Source organism: Loxodonta africana, chromosome 1 (assembly GCF_030014295.1).
Source record: "Loxodonta africana isolate mLoxAfr1 chromosome 1, mLoxAfr1.hap2, whole genome shotgun sequence".
NCBI classification, from domain to species: Eukaryota; Metazoa; Chordata; class Mammalia; order Proboscidea; family Elephantidae; genus Loxodonta; species Loxodonta africana.
The window spans coordinates 134,528,398-134,548,501 of NC_087342.1; the positions used below are offsets into that span (position 1 = coordinate 134,528,398).

General features: G+C 38.9%; 1 protein-coding gene across 2 annotated transcripts in view; it reads left to right on the forward strand.

The window, feature by feature from the left end:
• KCNQ5 (potassium voltage-gated channel subfamily Q member 5) overlaps positions 1-20,104 on the forward strand; it is a 628,816-nt gene that overhangs the window by 485,831 nt on the left and 122,881 nt on the right. For both annotated transcript variants that reach the window (XM_003404395.4, XM_064287960.1), the window contains 2 exons: positions 18,057-18,232; positions 18,492-18,617. In XM_003404395.4, the coding sequence (XP_003404443.1) occupies positions 18,057-18,232; positions 18,492-18,617 (302 nt within the window). The remainder of the gene's footprint in view (positions 1-18,056; positions 18,233-18,491; positions 18,618-20,104) is intronic.

Below are 20,104 nucleotides of genomic sequence, written 5' to 3' on the forward strand. Positions count from 1 at the left end.
GCCCCATAGGGTTTCCAAGGAGTGGTTCATGGATTTGAACTGCCGACCTTTTGGTTAGCAGCCTGAGCTCTTCACCACTTCATCACCAAGGCTCTGTTTGTTTTATAGGCCTGACTAAACTTTGGCTGAAAGGCGGGCTTCCGTAGTAGCTTCAATTCTGAGTTAGCAGGGTGTCCAGGGGCCATAGTCTCAGGGGTTCCTCCAGTCTCTGTCATACCAGTAAGTCATGTCTTTTTTGTGTGTGTATGAATATGAATTTTGTTCTACGTTTTCCTCCAGCTCTGTCCAGGACAGTGTATTGTGATCCCTGTCAGAACCCTCCATGGTATTAGCCAGGTATCACCTAGTTCTTCTGGGCTCAAGGTGGTGGAGGCTGTGGTTCATGTGGTCTGTCAGCCTTTTGGACTAATATTTCCCTTGTGTCTTTGGTTTTCTTGATTCTCCTTTGCTCCAAACATGATGAAACCAATAGAAGTATCTTAAATGGCTGCTCACATCTAAGACTCCGACCCTGCTCACCAAAGTAGGCTGTAGATCCTTTTTTTATGAACTATATTATCCCAGTTGACCTAGATGTTCCCTGACACTGCGGTTCTCAGCCCTCAGCCCAATAACTCTCAAGGTGTTTGGGTGTGTCTAGAAAGCTTCTATGACTGTGCCTTGGTCAAGTTGTGCTGACTTTCTCTACATTGTATGTTGTCTTTCCCTTCACCAAAGTTAACATTTCCCTACTATCTAGTTGTTGATTTCCCCTTCCCTTTACTCCCCTCCCTTGTAACCATCAAAGATTTTTTTTTTTTTCTGTGTACACTTTTCTTGGGTTTTTATAATAGTGGTCTCATATAATATTTGTCCTTTTGTGATTGACTTATTTCACTCAGCATAATGCCCACCAAATTCATCCATGCTGTGAGATGTTTCACAGATTCATCATTGTTCTTCACCATTGGGCAATATTCCATTACATGTATGTACCATAATTTAGGTTGTTTCCATATTTTTGCTATTGTGAATAATGCTGCATTGAACATGAGTGTGCATATGTCTATTCATGTGATGGCTCTTATTTCTCTAGGATATATTCCTAGGAGTGGGATTGCTGAATCATATGGTATTTCTATTTCTAGATTTTTAAGGAGGTGCCATGTTGTTTTCCATAGTGGTTGTACCAGTTTACATTCCCACTAGCAGTGTAGGAGAGCTCCAGTCTCCCTGCAACCTCTCCAACATGTGTTATTTTCTGTTTTTTTTTTTTTTTTTTTTTTTGGTGGGGGGGCTGGTTTTTGTTTTTTGGGTTTTTTTGTTTAGTGCCAGAAATGGGGTAAGATGGTATCTCATTGCAGTTTTGATTTGGCTAATGATCATGTGCATTTCCTCATGTGTCTGTTAGGTCTTCTTTGGTGACATGTCTATTCATATCTTTTGCCCATTTTTAAATTGGATTGTTTGTCTTTTTGTTGTTAAGGTGTTGAAGTATCCTACAAATTTTAGCAATTAGACCCTTGCCAGATATGTCATAGCCAAAAATTCTTTCCCAGTCCGTAGGTTCTCTTTTTACTCCTTTAGTGAACTCTTTTGATGAGCATAAGCGTTAAATTTTTAGGGGCTCCCAGTTATCTAGTTCATCTTCTGGTGTTTGTGCATTGTTAGTTATGGTTTATATTATATTTATGCTATGTATTAGGGCCCCAAGCATTGTCGCTATCTTTAATTCCATGGTCTTTATCGTTTTAGGATTTATATTTAGGTCTCTGATCCATTTTGAGTTAGCTTTTGTGTATGATGTGAGGTATGGGTCCTGTTTCACTTTTTTACAGATGGGCATCCAATTTTGCTGACACCATTTGTTAAAGAGACTGGGTCTTTTCCCCATTTAATGGACTTTAGTCCTTTGTCAAAGATCAGCTGATCATAGGTGGATGGATTTACATCTGGGTTTTTGATTCTGTTCCATTGGCCTATGTGTCTGTTTTTGTACCAGTACCGGGCTGTTTTGAGTACCACATCCATAAAGTAGGTTCTGAGATCAGGTAGTGTGAGGCTTCTTACTTTGTTCTTTTTCTTCGATAATGCTTTGCTTATCCAGGGCCTCTCTGCTTTCCATACAAAGTTGGTGATTAGTTTTTCCGTCTCGTTAAAGAATGCTGTTGGTATTTGGATTATGTCTGATTTTTAAACTAACACAATACATGCTTTTTGTGCCTCTCTTTTTTCATCTGTAAAATGGGATCACAAGGTTGTTAAGAGGTTAGATAATATTAAGTCTAAAGAAAGTGCCAGGCACATAGTAAGTCCCTCTTTCTAGCTTTTTCTGTAACCCTATTAGTCATTTACTTATTTCGCCTATTTCTAATATTTTAACATAGTAAATGGGGTGTTATTTTTTTCTTTTTTTGTACAGTTAGGAGGAAACAGTGTGTTTAAAATGAGAAATAAGGTAAAACATATATTCGGTAGGGCCATATAAGAGATGTCTCTGTCTATAAACTGCTAATCTCAGGAGTAAATCCCCTCAAATGATGAAAAGGAATAGATATGTTTACACATAACTCTTTTTTAAAAAATAGATTTTTTCTAATTACAAAAGAAATATTTATAAATGCTTATAAATTTCAGGCATCACAAAAATGAATAATTTAGAAAGTAAAAAACTCTTTACCCACATACCCCCATCCTTCTACCCCTAGACATAATTGATGTTAATAATATACATATATTCTTGCACATTTTTTCTATTCCTATACTAATATATACTTTTATTAAAATAAGATCACATTTTACACACTGTTTTTGTAACTTATTTTTTTTCACTTAAAGTATGTCTACAGCATCTGTGTCAACACACTCGATTCTTTTTCATTTCCAACAGGACAGAGAGCTATAACTCAAGGATGCACTTTTGGCTCTCTGTACTTTCCCACAAACTCACCCAGTGTTCAGATTTGTTTGGAAAAAGCCCTTCAGCTGACCCTTGCACTGCCAACCACTGACACTCTCTCTCCAACCACTGACTCAAAGGGACACTAGGAGAGTGGCTTGAAAGATCATCTCAGTCCATATGAGGAGACCTGACAGGGGACCAGAACTTTCCCAGTGCTTGGAGCCAGACCAAAATGAATGATGAATACTCATTCATACAACAGTTAATCCTGAGGATCACAGACATGTTATAAATTCAACACCCTTGAAGTGTTTAACTCTTCTTTGGAGTATGGAAGCCCAGTCGTGCACAGCCAACTTGGAACAGGAAGGAAATTTTATTTGAAGATGTTAAGGTCAAGCTTGCTTAAGTTAAAATTGCCATAGGAGGCCATTCATCCCCACTTCACTTCTCCCCCTTCAAAGTCTACTTCCCTCTTTTATCTTTTTTTTTTTTTAATCTTTCCTATGCTTTCATTAGCTGCTCTTTTTCTCTTTTTAGCTTACAAAAGGGTAGATATTTTGTAAGCCAAATGTCAATATGTCAAATATTAATTATCCATTTCCATGCAATGCATAGAGTACATAATTACATACATTGTTATAACAAATGTAATATTATTTAATTTGTGCAGTAGACTTACATATAATTGACTGACCAGGTATAAAGAAGACCCTATACAGAAAGCAGAGCATATTCATCTTTAGTTGAGGCCTTTGTCAAATAGTATGCAAAGTTGGAGACTCCGCAGCATAAGGAAATTTTTCACAGACTGTAACTTGTTTGAACAAAAAGCAAGAGACATGATTAAACTAAGTGGTGCCTTCATGCCTGGACAGGCCACAGTGCCTCTGCTGCATCATCCAGGAAACCATGTCTTTAGGACTGAAGCAAGAGCTCTTTTCTGCCGAACAGTAATATTAATGAAACCAGAGATGTTACGGAAGGCTGCGCAATAGCACTAAGGTCTCCTGAATCACTAAACATTCTAGGGGCCATTGTCCAATTTGTTGAGGTTAAATATTATGTGGTTCAAAATTGGATATGTAGGAACCCTCATCCATTGCTGGTTGGATTGTAAAATGGTGCGGCTGCTGTAGAAAACAGTATGGATGTTCGTCAAAAGTTAAACATAGAGTTACCATTTGACCGAGCAATTCCACTCCTAGGTATATACCCAAGAGACTTGAAAGCAGGAACTCAGATACTTGTACACCAATGTTCACTGCAGCATTATTCACAGTAGCCAAAAGGTGGAAACAACCCAAGTGTCCATCAACAGATGAATGGATAAACAAAATGTGGTATATACATACAATGGGATATTATTCAGTCACAAAAAGAAATGATGTTCTGATACATGCTACAACATGGCTGAACCTTGAAAACATTATGCTAAGTGAAATAAGTCATACATAATAGGACAGCTATTATATGATCCCACATATACAAAATATCTAGAATATGCAGATGCACGGAGACCAAAGCCTGTTAGTGGTTGCCAGTGGCAAGTGGGAGAGGAAACATGGAGTACTGCTTAAGCAGTTTCTGTTAATTGTGCTAAAAAAAAATGTTTGAAGTGAATAGTGGTGAACAGGACCAGATTAAGGCATGTGAGGGCCATAAAAACTGATAACCTGTAGTGCCCCTCCTCTGCCTACTCACACATTCGAATTGGATATGTGAGTTATATATATATATATGTGTGTGTGTGTGTGCATGTATGTATATATATATATATATATATATATATATGAAATTTGAAATGTGATCACCTGCATGATGGAATCTGCTGAGCAGTACTGGTGGGGGTGGGGCCTGTGGTGGCTCACCGCCCCCAGCCTTCATCTCCCCGCCTTCCGCCACCTACTTGTTCCTGCTCGCCTTGCAAAGGCTTGTTCTGGATCCAGCAGCTGTCTCTTGTCTGACCCCTCCTTCTTGGAAATTGAGCTGGCAGCTTACCTGTCCACCTTGGGATTCGTCGATCTTCACAGTCTGCAAGCAAGAGTCCTGCTCCCCAACATGCCTATCTTTGGTTCACCAGCCCCTGCAGCTAAGTGATTCAGGAGAAACCTCGTGGTCTTGCCTACCGACCTTGGGGGTTCCTCCACTGTCACAACCTGTGAGTGGAATCCCTGCTCTCCAGCCTGCTCATCTTGGGTTCACCAGTTTCAGCGACTCCATGAATTGGGAAAGGACTCTATCCGATCCAAGGACTTGGGACATTCCAACCCCTACAATCGCATGAGCTGTTTCTTTAATATAAACCTCTCTATGTATATTTATGGGCATTACTGGTTTTGCTTCTCTAGAGAACCCAGCCTAAGACATATATCTATACATATTCATACCCATATGTATATATGGAGCCCTGGCAGCACGGTGGTTAAGAGCTTGGCTGCTAACCAAAAGGTCAGCAGTTCGTATCCACCAGCCACTCTTTGGAAACCCTATGGGGCGATTCTACTCTGTCCTATAGGGTTGCTATGAGTCAGAACCAACTCGATGGCTATGGTTTATATATATATATGTGTGTGTGTGTGTGTGTGTCTTAGCTGCCCATGATGTAACTTCTTTTTAAATGCGACTATAATATCAGCAGTTGAACACAAATGTGACATATACCATTTTAGCGGAATGAGATGAACCAGATTATAAAATTTTTAGTGGCTGCAGGGTACTAAGATTTTTACTATACACCACGTTTTCTACAAAAAGAATATTCTGCATATTATACAGCAAAGAAAAGGAGCCAGTGAACTTAGTTGTTTCAATAATCAATGTAAAATTCTGTTGATCTCCCACAACAAAAAGTTGACTGTCCACCAATTTTGTTTACACAGCTTGTATTTCAGTTGTGATGCTTTTTTTGTAATAAATGCTATCATTATAAATGAACAAATGAAAAGATGTCATAAAAGAAAATTTAATGATCAGAAAACAAATATTGCAACAAATTACATACTTTATTTTTAGATAGATCTTTCATCTCTAATATGTTATAATTAAAAACATTTCTATTCTTTGCTTTTAAAAATTCTTCAATGATGTCATCACCATTAAGCTGCCAAACAATATCTACTTCCATACATAACAAGGATAATGAATCGAGTCTTTCTTGGATCATTGTTGTACACTAAGGGTTTCTGGGTCTCTTTAGGGACGAAAATGAGCATTCTGTTGTACAGTTTATGATCATTAAAGTTAGGAATATGGGTAAAGCAATTTCAACGTTGGGAAATATGCACTGTGTTTTATCTTCTATTATGGAATTATGCATGCCTACATGAGTAAAATTTGTCATTCCTGAATCTAGAAACTTAGTTCTCATATAAGAATAAAATTGTTGTACTTCCCTAGAAAGGTTTATATTTAAGTCATCTGGATAAGCCTGCACTAAGTTCTTGGATGTCTTCATACATTCTTTATCAGGTGAATTCACATTGTTTAAAAAGGAATTTATATGTGAAAGAACTTCATATACTTTCACGCTTCTTTCCATACAAGATTCAAGTGTGTCAATGATGGTGTATAATGTGGATACGCAAAATTGATCTCTGGCACTCAATGATACTTCTGGAGCACTTTCTTCATTTACTTGTTTCTTTCTTATGCTGCAACAGTGAATCGCTTAATTATCAGTATTTGACAGTATTTGTTTCATTGTGTTTTCAAAATTTTCAAAATCTACTCTTAAATTATGTAAATACCAAGGCGGGGCCAAGATGGCTGACTGGGTAGAAGCTACCTCAGATCCTTCTTGCAACAAAGAATCAGAAAAACCAGTGAATCGATCACATACATGACAATCTACGAACCCTGACCACCAAACACAGATCTAAAGAGTTGACCTGAGTGACAGGGGAGTGAAAAGCCATGCCCTGAAGCAGCGACCACTTCTGGAACCGGTGTCCCCCTTCACAGCCTTGAGCACTCGCAGCTCCCTGGTGCCAAGTGGCGGGGCTGATTGCGGCTGGCTGAGGCAGGGCAGGCACGGGACACAGCCCTAACCCCTAGCCCCCTGGGGTAACCTCGGTAGAGACTCAGCCAGTGCAAGCAGGCTGCACACTGACGCAGCTAACGAGAGAATAAGCAACCACAGGGAAGCAGCGACTGTTTCCAGAGCCTGGAGCCAGTGTCCCAGTCAGAAAACCTTGGCACCGGGCTCTGGACTGGGCACAGGGGAGCTGAGCATGGCTTCCTGAGAAGGTGCAAGCACAGGATGCAGCCCTAGCCCCCTGAAGTGACCTCGGGGGAAGCCCAGCCAGCATATGCAGGCAGCGCAATGATGCGGCAGACAGGAGGAGAAGTCACCGGGAGGCAGCCACTGGTTTTGGAGCCTGGAGTGCAGTGTCCCAGCCAGGGAACCTTGGCGCTGGGCTTTGGACTGGGAGCAGAGGAGATGACCCTGGCTTCTGAGACAGCACAAGCATGGGACGTGGGCCTGACCCTCGGGGGCAGTCTCGACCCAGCCAGCGCACACAGGCTACTTGTCCTTCGGGAATCTCAGATAAAACAGTCATCACCAAGCAAGATAAGTAATTTTGCCTATATTGCTGGGTGCTACTCTCTCCTATCTCTCTGATCTCTCCCCTCCCTACCCCAGGTGACTTCATTAACATTGGAATTTCCTGGGCCAGGGAGTGAAGTGCTCTGCGGTTTTGTTTTGTTTTTTTTTTTCCTAACCCATTCTCCTGGCCTGAGAGAAGCAGCTACTAACAACCCAGGGATGAAAAATCCTTCCCTAACTTCCCTAAACTGGAATAAAAATACAGAGCCAGCTCCAGCCAAGCATATGAGATCCACAGTCTTTGGCTTTCATCCCTACAGGGAACAAGGTGGCTATTATAATACAAAGGCACTTCTCATAGAGATCTGACTGTAATTGTTTTAGAGGATCACTGGAAAGACAAGTTTTCCAGGTCTGATATCTCTACCTATTAAACAGAGCCCTCACTGATCCACAACGGGGAACTGAGGGCTGAAGCTCCACCCAAACCACCTAGCCACCTGCCAAAGGGGTCTGAGGATACTGACGCCTACCAATCTTTAGAGGTACAAGCACTGGGTGCCTAAGGTACAGCTGCAGAGCCCACCCACCAAAGTGCTTTAGGAATAGAGACACACCTGCTTCACTGGCACATGGGGGAAGGCTGTCAGCATCCTGCCCCCCCCCCAGAGTGTGACTCCCTGCCGCAACTAGAATCTGGTGCACACAACTATCACCACTACGCCTCTATGTTAATAGATGACAGTCTACACCACACACTTGGTGACCCAAAATCAGAACACCTAAGCTGATTCTATTCAAGAATAGTGAATGGACTCTTAGGCTTATATATCTGGTAACAGCACAAACCAGCTGGTAATAGAACATAAGTGATTCAAAGGCTACAACAATCAAGACAGCGCAATCTAGTAGCCCATCTGGGTATACTGAAACAAAACAAGGTAAGACTCAGTGAGCAAATATAAAATAAATCCTTACAATATCTTATAGATGGCTCGGAGACAACAGTCGATATCAAACCACATAAAGAAGCAGACCGTGATTGCTTCTACAACTCCCCAAATTAAACAATCAAAATCTTTCCAAATGAAGATACAATCCTGGAATTGCCAGATGCAGAAGATAAAAAACTAATATACTAAATGCTTCATGACATCAGGGATGACCTCAGAAATGAAATAAGGCAATCTACAGAAAAAGCCAAGGAACATGCTGATAAAGCAGTTGAAGAAATCAAAAAGATTATTCAAGAACATAGTGGAAAAATTAATAAGCTGCAAGAATCCATAGAGGGACAGCATTCAGAAATCCAAAAGATTAACAATAAAATTACAGAATTAGACAACTCAATAGGAAGTCAGAGGAGCAGAACTGAGCAATTGGCATGCAGAATGGGGGAGCAGGAGGATAAGGCAATTGACACCAACATAGATGAAGAAAAACCAGATAAAATAATTTAAAAAAATGAAGAAACCCTAAGAATCATGTGGGACTCTATCAAGAAGAATAACTTGTATGTGATTGGAGTTCCAGAACAGGGAGGGATAGCAGAAAATACAGAGAGAATAGTTGAAGATCTGTTGGCAGAAAACTTCCCTGGCATCATGAAAGATGAAAGGATATCTATCCAAGATGCTCATCGAACCCCATATGAGATTGATCCAAAAAGAAAATCACCAAGGCATATTATCATCAAACTTGCCAAAGCCAAAGAGAAAGAGAAAATTCTAAAAGCAGCCAGGGATAAAAGAAAAGCCACCTACAAAGGAGACTTAATAAGAATAAGTTCAGACTATTCAGCAGAAACCATGCAGGCAAGAAGGCAATGGGATGACATATATAGAGCACAGAAGGAGAAGAACTGCCAGCCAAGGATCATATATCCAGCAAAACTCTCTCTCAAATATGAAGGTGAAATTAAAACATTTACAGATAAACACAAGCTTAGAGAATTTACAAAAGCCAAACCAAAGCTATAAGAATTACTAAAGGTCAGAAAATCAATAATATCAGATACGAACACAACACAAGGTCACAGAACAGAACATCCTGATATCAACTCAAATAGGGAAATCACAAAAACAAAATAAGATTAATTTAAAAAAGAAAAAAATGCTGAAAACAGGGAATCATTGAAGTCATTATGTAAAAGATCACAATAATCAAAAAGAGGGACTAAATACAGGAGGCATAGATCTTCCATATGGAGAGGAAAACAAGGCGATATAGGACAATACAAGTTGGGTTTTTACTTAGAAAAATAGGGGTAAATATTAAGGTAACCAAAAAGAGGTCTAACAATTCCATAATTCAAAAAAAAAAACCAAGAAAAACATAATGACTGAGCAAACATAAATTCACCTACTGTGAAAATGAGGAACACACAATTTACAAAAAACTTTTCAGCACAAAAAAGTAAGTGGAAAAATGAAATTGTCAACAACACACACAAAAAGGCATCAAAATGACAGCACTAAACTCATACTTATCTATAATTGCACTGAATGTAAATGGACTAAATGCACCAATAAAGAGACAGAGAGTCCCAGACTGGATAAAGAAACACGATCCGTCTATATGCTGCCTACAAGAGACACACCTTAGACTCAGAGACACAAACAAATTAAAACTCAAAGGATGGAAAAAATATATCAAGCAAACAACAATCAAAAAAGAGCAGGAGTAACAATATTAATTTCTGACAAAATAGACTTCAAAGTTAAATCCACCACAAAGGATAAAGAAAGACACTACATAATGATTAAAGGGACAATTTACCAGAAGTTATAACCATATTAAATATTTATGCACCCAATGATAGGGCTGCAAGATACATAAAACAAACTTTAACAGAATTGAAAAGTGAGATAGACAGCTCCACAATTATAGTAGGAGCCTTCAACACAGCACTTTCAGAGAAGGATAGGACTTCCAGCAAGAAGCTCAATAGAGACACAGAAGATCTAATTGCTACAATCAACCAACGTGACCTCAAAGACTTATACAGAACACTCCACCCAATAGCTGCAAAGTATACTTTTTTTTCTTGTGCACATGGAACATTCTTCAGAATAGATCACATATTAGGTCATAAAACAAACCTTTGCAGAATCCAAAACATCGAAATATTACGAAGCATCTTCACAGACCACAAGGCCATAAAAGTGGAAATCAAGAACAGAAAAATCAGGGAAAAAAAATCAAATACTTGGAAACTGAACAATACCCTGCTCAGAAAAGACTGGGTTATAGAAGACATTAAGGAGGGAATAAAGAAATTCATAGAATGCAACGAGAATGAAAACACTTCCTATCAAAACCTCTGGGACACAGCAAAAGCAGTGCTCAGAGGTCAATTTACATCGATTCATGCACACATACATAAAGAAGAAAAAGCCAGAATCAGAGAACTGTCCCTACAACTTGAACAAATAGAAAGCGAGCAACAAAAGAATCCATCAGGCACCAGAAGAAAACAAATAATAAAAGTTAGAGCTGAACTAAATGAAATAGAGAACAGAAAAACAATTGAAATAATTAGCAAAGCCAAAAGCTGGTTCTTTGAAAAAATTAACAAAATTGATAAACCATTGGCCAGACTGACTAAACAAATACAGGAAAAGAAACAAATAACCTGAATAAGAAATGAGATGGGCCATATCACAACAGACCCAACTGAAATTAAAAAAATCATATCAGATTATTACGAAAAATTGTACTCTAACAAATTTGCAAACCTAGAAGAAATGGATGAATTCCTAGAAAAACACTACCTACCTAAACTAACACAATCAAAAGTAGAACAACTAAATAGACCCATAACAAAAAAAGAGATTGAAACGGTAATCAAAAAAAAAGCCCTGGCGCGGACGACTTCACTGCAGAGTTATACCAAACTTTCAGAGAAGAGTTAACACCACTACTACTAAAGGTATTTCAAAGCATAGAAAATGATGGAATACTCCCTAACTCATTATACGAAGCCAGCATATCCCTGATACCAAAACCAGGTAAAGACACCACAAAAAAAGAAAATTACAGACCTATATCCCTCACGAACATAGATGCAAAAATCCTCAACAAAATTCTAGCCAACAGAATTCAACAACATATCAAAAAAACAATCCACCACGACCAAGTGGGATTTATACCAGGTATGCAAGTTTGGTTCAATATTAGCAAAACCATTAATGTAATCTACCATATAAATAAAACAAAAGACAAAAAGCACATGATCTTATCAATTGATGCAGAAAAGGCATTTGACAAAGTCCAACACCCATTCATGATAAAAACTCGCAGCAAAATAGGAATTGAAGGAAAATTCCTCAACATAATAAAGGGCATCTATACAAAGCCAACAGCCAACATCATTCTAAATGGAGAGAGCCTTAAAGCATTTCCCTTGAAAACGAGAACCAGACAAGAATGCCCTTTATCACCGCTCTTATTCAACATTGTGCTGGAGGTCCTAGCCAGAGCAATTAGGCTAGACAAAGAAATAAAGGGCATCGAGATTGGCAAGGAAGAAGTAAAATTATCTCTATTTGCAGATGACATGATCTTATACACAGAAAACCCTAAGGAATCCTCCAGAAAACTACTGAAACTAATAGAAGAGTTCAGCAGAGCTTCAGGTTACAAGATAAACATACAAAAATCACTTGGATTCCTCTACATCAACAAAAAGAACATCGACGAGGAAATCACCAAATGAATACCATTCACAGTAGCCTCCAAGAAGATAAAATACTTAGGAATAAATCTTACCAAAGACGTAAAAGACCTATACAAAGAAAACTACAAAGTACTAGTACAAGAAACTAAAAGGGACCTACATAAGTGGAAAAACATACCTTGCTCATGGATAGGAAGACTCAACATAGTAAAAATGTCTTTTCTACCAAAAGCCATCTATACATACAATGCACTTCCAATCCAAATTCCAATGACATTTTTTAATATGATGGAGAAACAAATCACGAACTTCATGTGGAAGGGAAAGAAGCCCCGGATAAGTAAAACATTACTGAAAAAGAAGAAGAAAGTGGGAGGCCTCACTCTACCTGATTTTAGAACATGTTATACAGCCACAGTAGTCAAAACAGCCTGGTACTGGTACAACAACAGGCACATAGACCAATGGAACAGAATTGAGAACCCAGATATAAATCCATCCACATAAGAGTAGCTGATATTTGACAAAGGCCCAGTGTCAGTTAATTGGGGAAAAGATAGTCTTTTTAACAAATGGTGCTGGCATAACTGGATATCCATTTGCAAAAATATGAAACAGGACCCATACCTTACACCATGCACAAAAACTAACTCCAAGTGGATCAAAGACCTAAACATAAAGATTAAAACGATAAAGATCATGGAAGAAAAAATAGGGATAACTTCAGGAGCCCAAATACAAGGCATAAACAGAATACAAAATATTACCAAAAATGATGAAGAGAAACCCGATAACTGGGAGCTCCTAAAAATGAAACACCTATGCTCATCTAAAGACTTCTCCAAAAGAGTAAAAAGACCACCTACAGATTGGGAAAGAATTTTCAGCTATGACATCTCCGACCAGTGCCTGTATGATTGTGTTAAAACTCAACCACAAAAAGACAAACAACCCAATTAAAAATTGGGCAATGGATATGAACACACACTTCACTAAAGAAGATATTCAGGCAGCTAACACATACATGAGAAAATGCTCTGGATCATTAGCCATTAGAGAAATGCAAATTAAAACTACGATGAGATTCCATCTCACTCCAACAAGACTGGCATTAATCCAAAAAACACAAAATAATAAATGTTGGAGAGGCTGCGGAGAGATTGGAACTCTTATACACTGCTGGTGGGAATGTAAAATGGTACAACCACTTTGGAAATCTATCTGGCGTTTCCTTAAAAAGTTAGAAATAGAACTACCATACAACCCAGAAATCCCACTCCTCAGAATATATCCTAGAGAAATAAGAGCCTTCACACAAACAGATATATGCACACCCATGTTTATTGCAGCACTGTTTACAATAGCAAAAAGCTGGAAGCAACCAAGGTATCCATCAACAGGTGAATGGATAAATAAATTATGGTATATTCACACAATGGAATACTACACATCGATAAGGAACAGTGATGAATCTGTGAAACATTTCATAACATGGAGGAAACTGGAAGGCATTATGGTGAGTGAAATTAGTCAGATGCAAAAGGACAAATATTGTATAAGACCTCTATTATAAGATCTTGAGATATAGTTTAAACTGAGAACACATTCAGGGGGGAGGGAAGGACGGTGGGAGAGGGTTATTTACTGATTAGATAGTAGATAAGAACTACTTTAGGTGAAGGGAAGGACAACACTCAATACAGGGAAGGTCAGCTCAACTGGACTGGACCATACGCAAAGAAGTTTCCTGAATAAACTGAATGCTTCAAAGGTCAGCGGAGCAAGGGTGGGGATTTGGGGACTATGGCTTCAGGGGACATCTAAGTCAACTGGCAAAATAATACTATTATGAAAACCTTCTGCATCCCACTTTGAAAAGTAGCGTATGGGGTCTTAAATGCTAACAAGCGGCCATCTAAGATGCATCAATCCGTCTCAAGCCACCTGGATCAAAGGAGAATGAAGAACACCAAGGTCACACGACAACTATCAGCCCAAGAGACAGAAAGGTCCACAGGAACCAGAGACTTATATCATCCTGAGACCAGAAGAACTAGATGGTGCCCGGCCACAACCGATGACTGCCCTGACAGGGAGCATAACAGAGAACCCCTGAGGGAGCAGGAGATCAGTGGGATGCAGACCGCAAATTCTCATAAAAAGACCAGACTTAATGGTCTGACTGAGACTAGAGGAATCCCGGTGGTCATGATCCCCAAACCTTCTGTTGGCCCAGGACAGGAACCATTCCCGAAGACAACTCATCAGACATGGAAGGAACTGGACAATGGGTTGGAGAGAGATGCTGATGAAGAGTGAGCTACTTGTATCAGGTGAACACTTGAGACTGTGTTGGCATCTCCTGTCTGGAGGGGAGATGGGAGGGTAGAGAAGGTTAGAAACTGGCAAAACAGTCACGAAAGGAGAGACTGGAAGGAGGGAGTGGGCTGACTCATTAGGAGGAGACTAAATGGGAGTATGTAGTAAGGTGTATATAAGTTTATAAGTGAGAAACTGACTTGATTTGTAAACTTTCACTTAAAGCACAATAAAAATTATTTTTAAAAAATTATGTAAATACCTTGTTGATGACTGTAGAGAGCTGTGCGTGTCTTTAAATTTACTCCTGAATCTTGGAGAGCTTGACTCATCTGATGAAAATTCCGCAATGTATTATTCCACATAAAACCCAAACCAAGCCCATTGCCATCTAATCGATTCCAATTGAAGCAGAGTAGAATTGCCCCATAGGGTATCCAAGGCTGTAATCTTTGCAGAAGCAGATTGCCACATCTTTCTCTCGTGGAGTGACCGGTAGGTTCAAACCACTGACCTTTCAGTTAGCAGCCGAACACTTACTCAATGCACCAAAAGGGCTTCTTCATTATTCCGCATAACCAACATAAATACACACTCTAGTGTTTGCGTTTTGTTGGCAATGTTTTCACCTTCCTTTTGGTATCTCCTTTTTGTGTCTGGTCTTCAGCAATATTTTCTAAGGCATCTAGAATCTGGGTGTATGATTCTAGGATTACACTCATCGCTACAGCCTGCGCTTCCCAACGTGTATTAGAAACAGATTTTAATACTCAATCATTTGCCTGAATATATTTTTAAGAACTGCCCATCTGTGAGCAGAGGTGGCAAAAATTGTGTAGAGTAACTGAACAGTAGAAAAAAAAAATCAACTGCTTGGGAACAACAATCTACTGCTCTGGATTCTACAGGATTACGTGAATGCACAGCGCATGGTATGAAAATGGCATATTCATTATGTTCTAAAATTGTCTGTTGCACGCCTTTATAATGCCCTGACATATTGGCAGCGTTGTCATAGGACTGGCCTCTGCACTTAGAAAAATCAACTTTGCAAACTTCACATAAATAGTGAAGTACTTGATTTGCAGTTTCTTCACCAGCATGACTTTCTAAGCTAGTAAATGTGATAAATTGCTTGGCAGGTGTTCCATCTGTTGGAGATACATATTTTAAAACAATACTTAGCTGATCTGTAGGAGAAAAATCAGGAGTGGAATCGATAAACACACTGAAATATAGAGCGATACTTATTTCATTGAAACAAGTTCATGAACTTTATCACTTATTAAATTTATTTAATTCATCATGCATTGTTTTAGACATATACAGTGGGTTGCCCTTTCCTGTGTTACCATATGTTGAGATGTGACCTGCTAAAAGTGGACAATAAGTTCAAGTAAACCCAAAAAATTTGCATTTTGTGGAAACCCAAACACTTCATTTCTTCCTCAAAAAGATAATCCACATTCAGCAGTCATTACAATGACAGGAACAATGCTTTGCAAAATGAATTTGCAGTAGTGATGCTCTTCATTAATTCGTGTTTCCAGTTTAAGCCAAAACCATGTCTTTGGTTTAAATATGACAACATACAATCTCTGTGGATTGAACTGTTTTCATGTTAATCAATCATATTTGAGTGGCACCAATCGCTAAATCCAACCATAGCAAATTGAGAATTGAGTGATTTAGGACTGCATCGTTTGCAAACAAAGCAATATACAGAGCTGACTGATGGGGAATACGGTAGCCACACTCTCTTAAAATTTTCGTCATTATCTTTGCAGCCTAGAAATATATTCCGGCTACAGAACCTTGTTTGTTTACCATCCAGAAACTTTCGCCACAATTTTCAAATGGCCCACTGTGATGCTGACAATCACTTGGCCCCCTTTCAATCCAGTAATTTATATCATTAAAAGAAAAATTATTCCACAAAGCAGAATCTGTATTTCTGTTACTTATGAAGTAAGCAGATGCAACAATTTCAGATTCTAAAATAGTTTCACTTTCTACACCGTTATTAATTTTTTTACTACAGCAAGGAATGATGCAGAACTTGGACCAAATTCTGTCATATTTGTATTACTATTAGTAATTTCAGCACTAGCAGTACTAGTACAATGATTTGCACCCATGAAACTTGAGCATTCAGCAAAAGAAGTCTCTTCTGACTCATGTAAGTTTTAAAAAGGAGGTTCATTTTGGAATTGTTTTTTAGGAATTCACAAACCCTTTTCTTTTTGTCTTCTGTGAACTTTTAATTTTTCACTCCACTTCATTATTGCCGGAAACCCTGGTGGTGCAGTGGTTAAGTGCTACGGCTGCTAACCAAAAGGTCAGCAGTTCGAATCCACCAGGCGCTCCTTGGAAACTCTATGGGGCAGTTCTACTCTGTCCTATAGGGTCGCTATGCATCGGTATCGACTTGACAGCAGCGGGTTTGGTTTTGGTTTAGTTATTGCCATTTCATTTTACCTGGATATAAAATCATATCACTTTTTAAATTTGGTCCTACCATAGCAAATAAATTTGGGTAATTGAGAATAAATAGAATTTACAAAACAAGTAAAATTTATAGAATTAAAATTTGCATTTCAATTTGGGTGTCAACACAAAAATTTATATTTGATAAACAGTAAGTAAAAAAATTGATTTGGGTCATGTGATTTTGTTATTCAGGTCTGAGATAGTCAAAAGAAATAGTACTTACAAGACAGAAATAATTTCATTCATTTGTCATACAATATTTGCTGGTTGGCCCTTCGCAGATCTCCACGAGTGCTTTTCATCTTGAAATAATACTTAAAAACTTGCACACTAACTTTCTGTCCTTTGATGCTACATCGTCACAGTTCATTTGGACTACTGCTGATCCATAACGGGGGCAAGAGTGATCACAAAGAGCATGATACAAATGCAAGGGCATGCTTATCCTAAAGATGTGTTTTGGTTCACTTTACAAAGGACCAGATCCGAATCACGCGATTGTAGTGCTGCTGACGTGTTCTTATGCGGTCAGTGAGAGAGAACTGAATGTGAAGTTATACCCAATTGGTTTGAAATTAAAAGGAAAATATAATTGTTATCATATACAAAATTTATAAAATGTTATCAATTTAATTTGTGCCCTGCCAGTTCCCTTCTTCTGTGGTGCTCACTTTTCCTTGTGTCCTCTCTGGTTGGCACCTGTAGGTCTTCTCTTTGGACAATTGGTGCCCCTATTTGTTGATGCCCTAAGCGTGAACTTGTCTTGCTTATTGAGTGATCTGTCCCTGAGGGTGATGGTTGCACAACATAGTAAACATAATTAAAGTCACTGAACTGTTTACATGAAAATGGTTGAAATGGAAAATACTATATATTTTTCACCAATTAATTTTTAAAAAGAAAAGGATAATAAAACACATGGCCAAGGGGTCAGACCTAAGGCAATAGATAGGTCTAGGTCATGTGCTCTGTCTTCACTCTTCAGTCATCATAGAGCTCAAGTAGTGCTATGCAAGGCTAGGGTTCAGGTTCTGTTTATTTTGTGCCTTAAATCAAAGTGAACCTTTCTAACATATTGTTTTGAGAAATAAAAATTCCTAGTCATGTTACTTATGGCTGTTTCAACCTGTTTCTTTCAGATACCATTGTTCTTATCGCTTCAATAGCAGTCGTTTCTGCAAAAACTCAGGGTAATATTTTTGCCACGTCTGCACTCAGAAGTCTCCGTTTCCTGCAGATTCTCCGTATGGTGCGCATGGACCGAAGGGGAGGCACTTGGAAATTACTAGGCTCTGTGGTTTACGCACACAGCAAGGTAAGATTTGCTTACTGAATTATAGAACAAGATCTTTAAACTTTTTCATTGATTGCTGCAATATTTAATGAACCTATCACAAGCAAACTAAGTCATTTCAGAAGTTAGTTAAAACAGTTTGGAGACATGGTATGTAACGGATTGTTGAAAATTCATCACAATTGTCCCAGAAGTAGCACAGTGAATGGAATCATGGGTCTTTTTTTTTTTTTTCAAATATTTTTTGCCTTTAAAAATCTTTCATTCTTCTTATATCTAGGAATTAATCACAGCTTGGTACATTGGATTTTTGGTTCTTATTTTTTCATCTTTCCTTGTCTATCTGGTGGAAAAGGATGCCAATAAAGAGTTTTCTACATATGCAGATGCTCTCTGGTGGGGCACAGTAAGTATACAAATCTGCTTTTTATTCATTGGATATTGTGAAGTGTTCCCTCTGAATGCCATGTAATGGTTCCTATGAATGATCTCAATAAAAATAGTAACTTTAGAATAGTAACTTCATATGAGGTAAAAAAAAAAAAAAAAAAAGGAATAGATGCTAAATGAAAGTTAGTAGAGGAGTAAAATCACAGCATAAAAGATGGAAAAGAGAAAACTGGTAATAGTGTTTCATATTAGAGATTACAACCTCATTTTTTTTTAATTTTTATTGTGCTTTAAGTGAAAGTTTACAAACCAAGTCAGTCTCTCATACAAAAACTTATATATACCTTGCTGTATATTCCTGGAAACCCTGGTGGTGTAGTGGTTAAGTGCTACAGCTGCTAAGCAAAAGGTCAGCAGTTTGAATCCACCAGGTGCTCCTTGGATACTCTACGGGACAGTTCTACTCTGTCCTGTAGGGTTGCTATGAGTCGGAATCAACTCGACAGCAGTGGTTTTTTTATATACTCCTAGTTGCTCTCCCTCTGATGAGACAGCACACTCCTTCCCTCCACTCTTTATTTTCATGTCCATTCAACCGGCTTCTGCCCCCTCTGCCCTCTCATCTCTAGATAGGAGCTGCCCACATAGTCTCATGTGTCCACTTGATCCAAGGAGCTCACTCTTCACCAGTATCATTTTCTGTCCCATAGTCCAGTCCAATCCCTGTCTGAAGAGTTGGCTTTGGGAATGGTTCCTGTCTTGGGCTAGCAGAAGGTCTGGGGACCATGACCTCTGGGGTCCTTCTAGTCTCAGTCAGACCATTAAGTCTGGTCTTTTTACAGGAATTTGGAGTCTGCATCTCACTGCTCTCCTGCTCCTTCAGGGGTTCTCTGTTGTGTTCCCTGCCAGGGCAGTCATCCGTTACAGCCGGGCCCCATCTAGTTCTTCTGGTCTCAGGTTGATGTAGTCTCTGGTTTATGTGGCCCTTTCTGTTGCTTGAACTCATAATTACCTTGTGTCTTTGGTGTTCTTTATTCTCCTTTGCTCTGGGTGGGTTAAGACCAATTGATGCATCTTAGATGGCCACTTGCTAGTGTTTAAGACCCCAGATGCCACTCTCCAAAGTGGGATGCAGAATGTTTTCTTAATAGATTTTATTATGCCAATTGACTTAGAAGTCCCCTGAAACCATGGTCCCCCAACGCCTGCCCCTGCTATTCTGGCCTTCGAAGCGTTCAGTTTATGCAGCAAACTCCTTTCCTTTTGGTTTAGTCCAGTTGTGCTGACCTCTTCTATATTGTGTGTTTTCTTTCCCTTTCCCAAAATAGTTCTTATCTACTATTTAATTAGTGAAAACCCCTCTCACCCTCCCTCCCTCTCTCCTTCCCCACTCTCATAACCATCAAAGTATATTTTCTTCTTTGTTTAAACTGTTTTTCAAGTTCTTATAATAGTGGTCTCATACAATATTTGTCCTTTTGCAACTGACTAATTTCACTCACC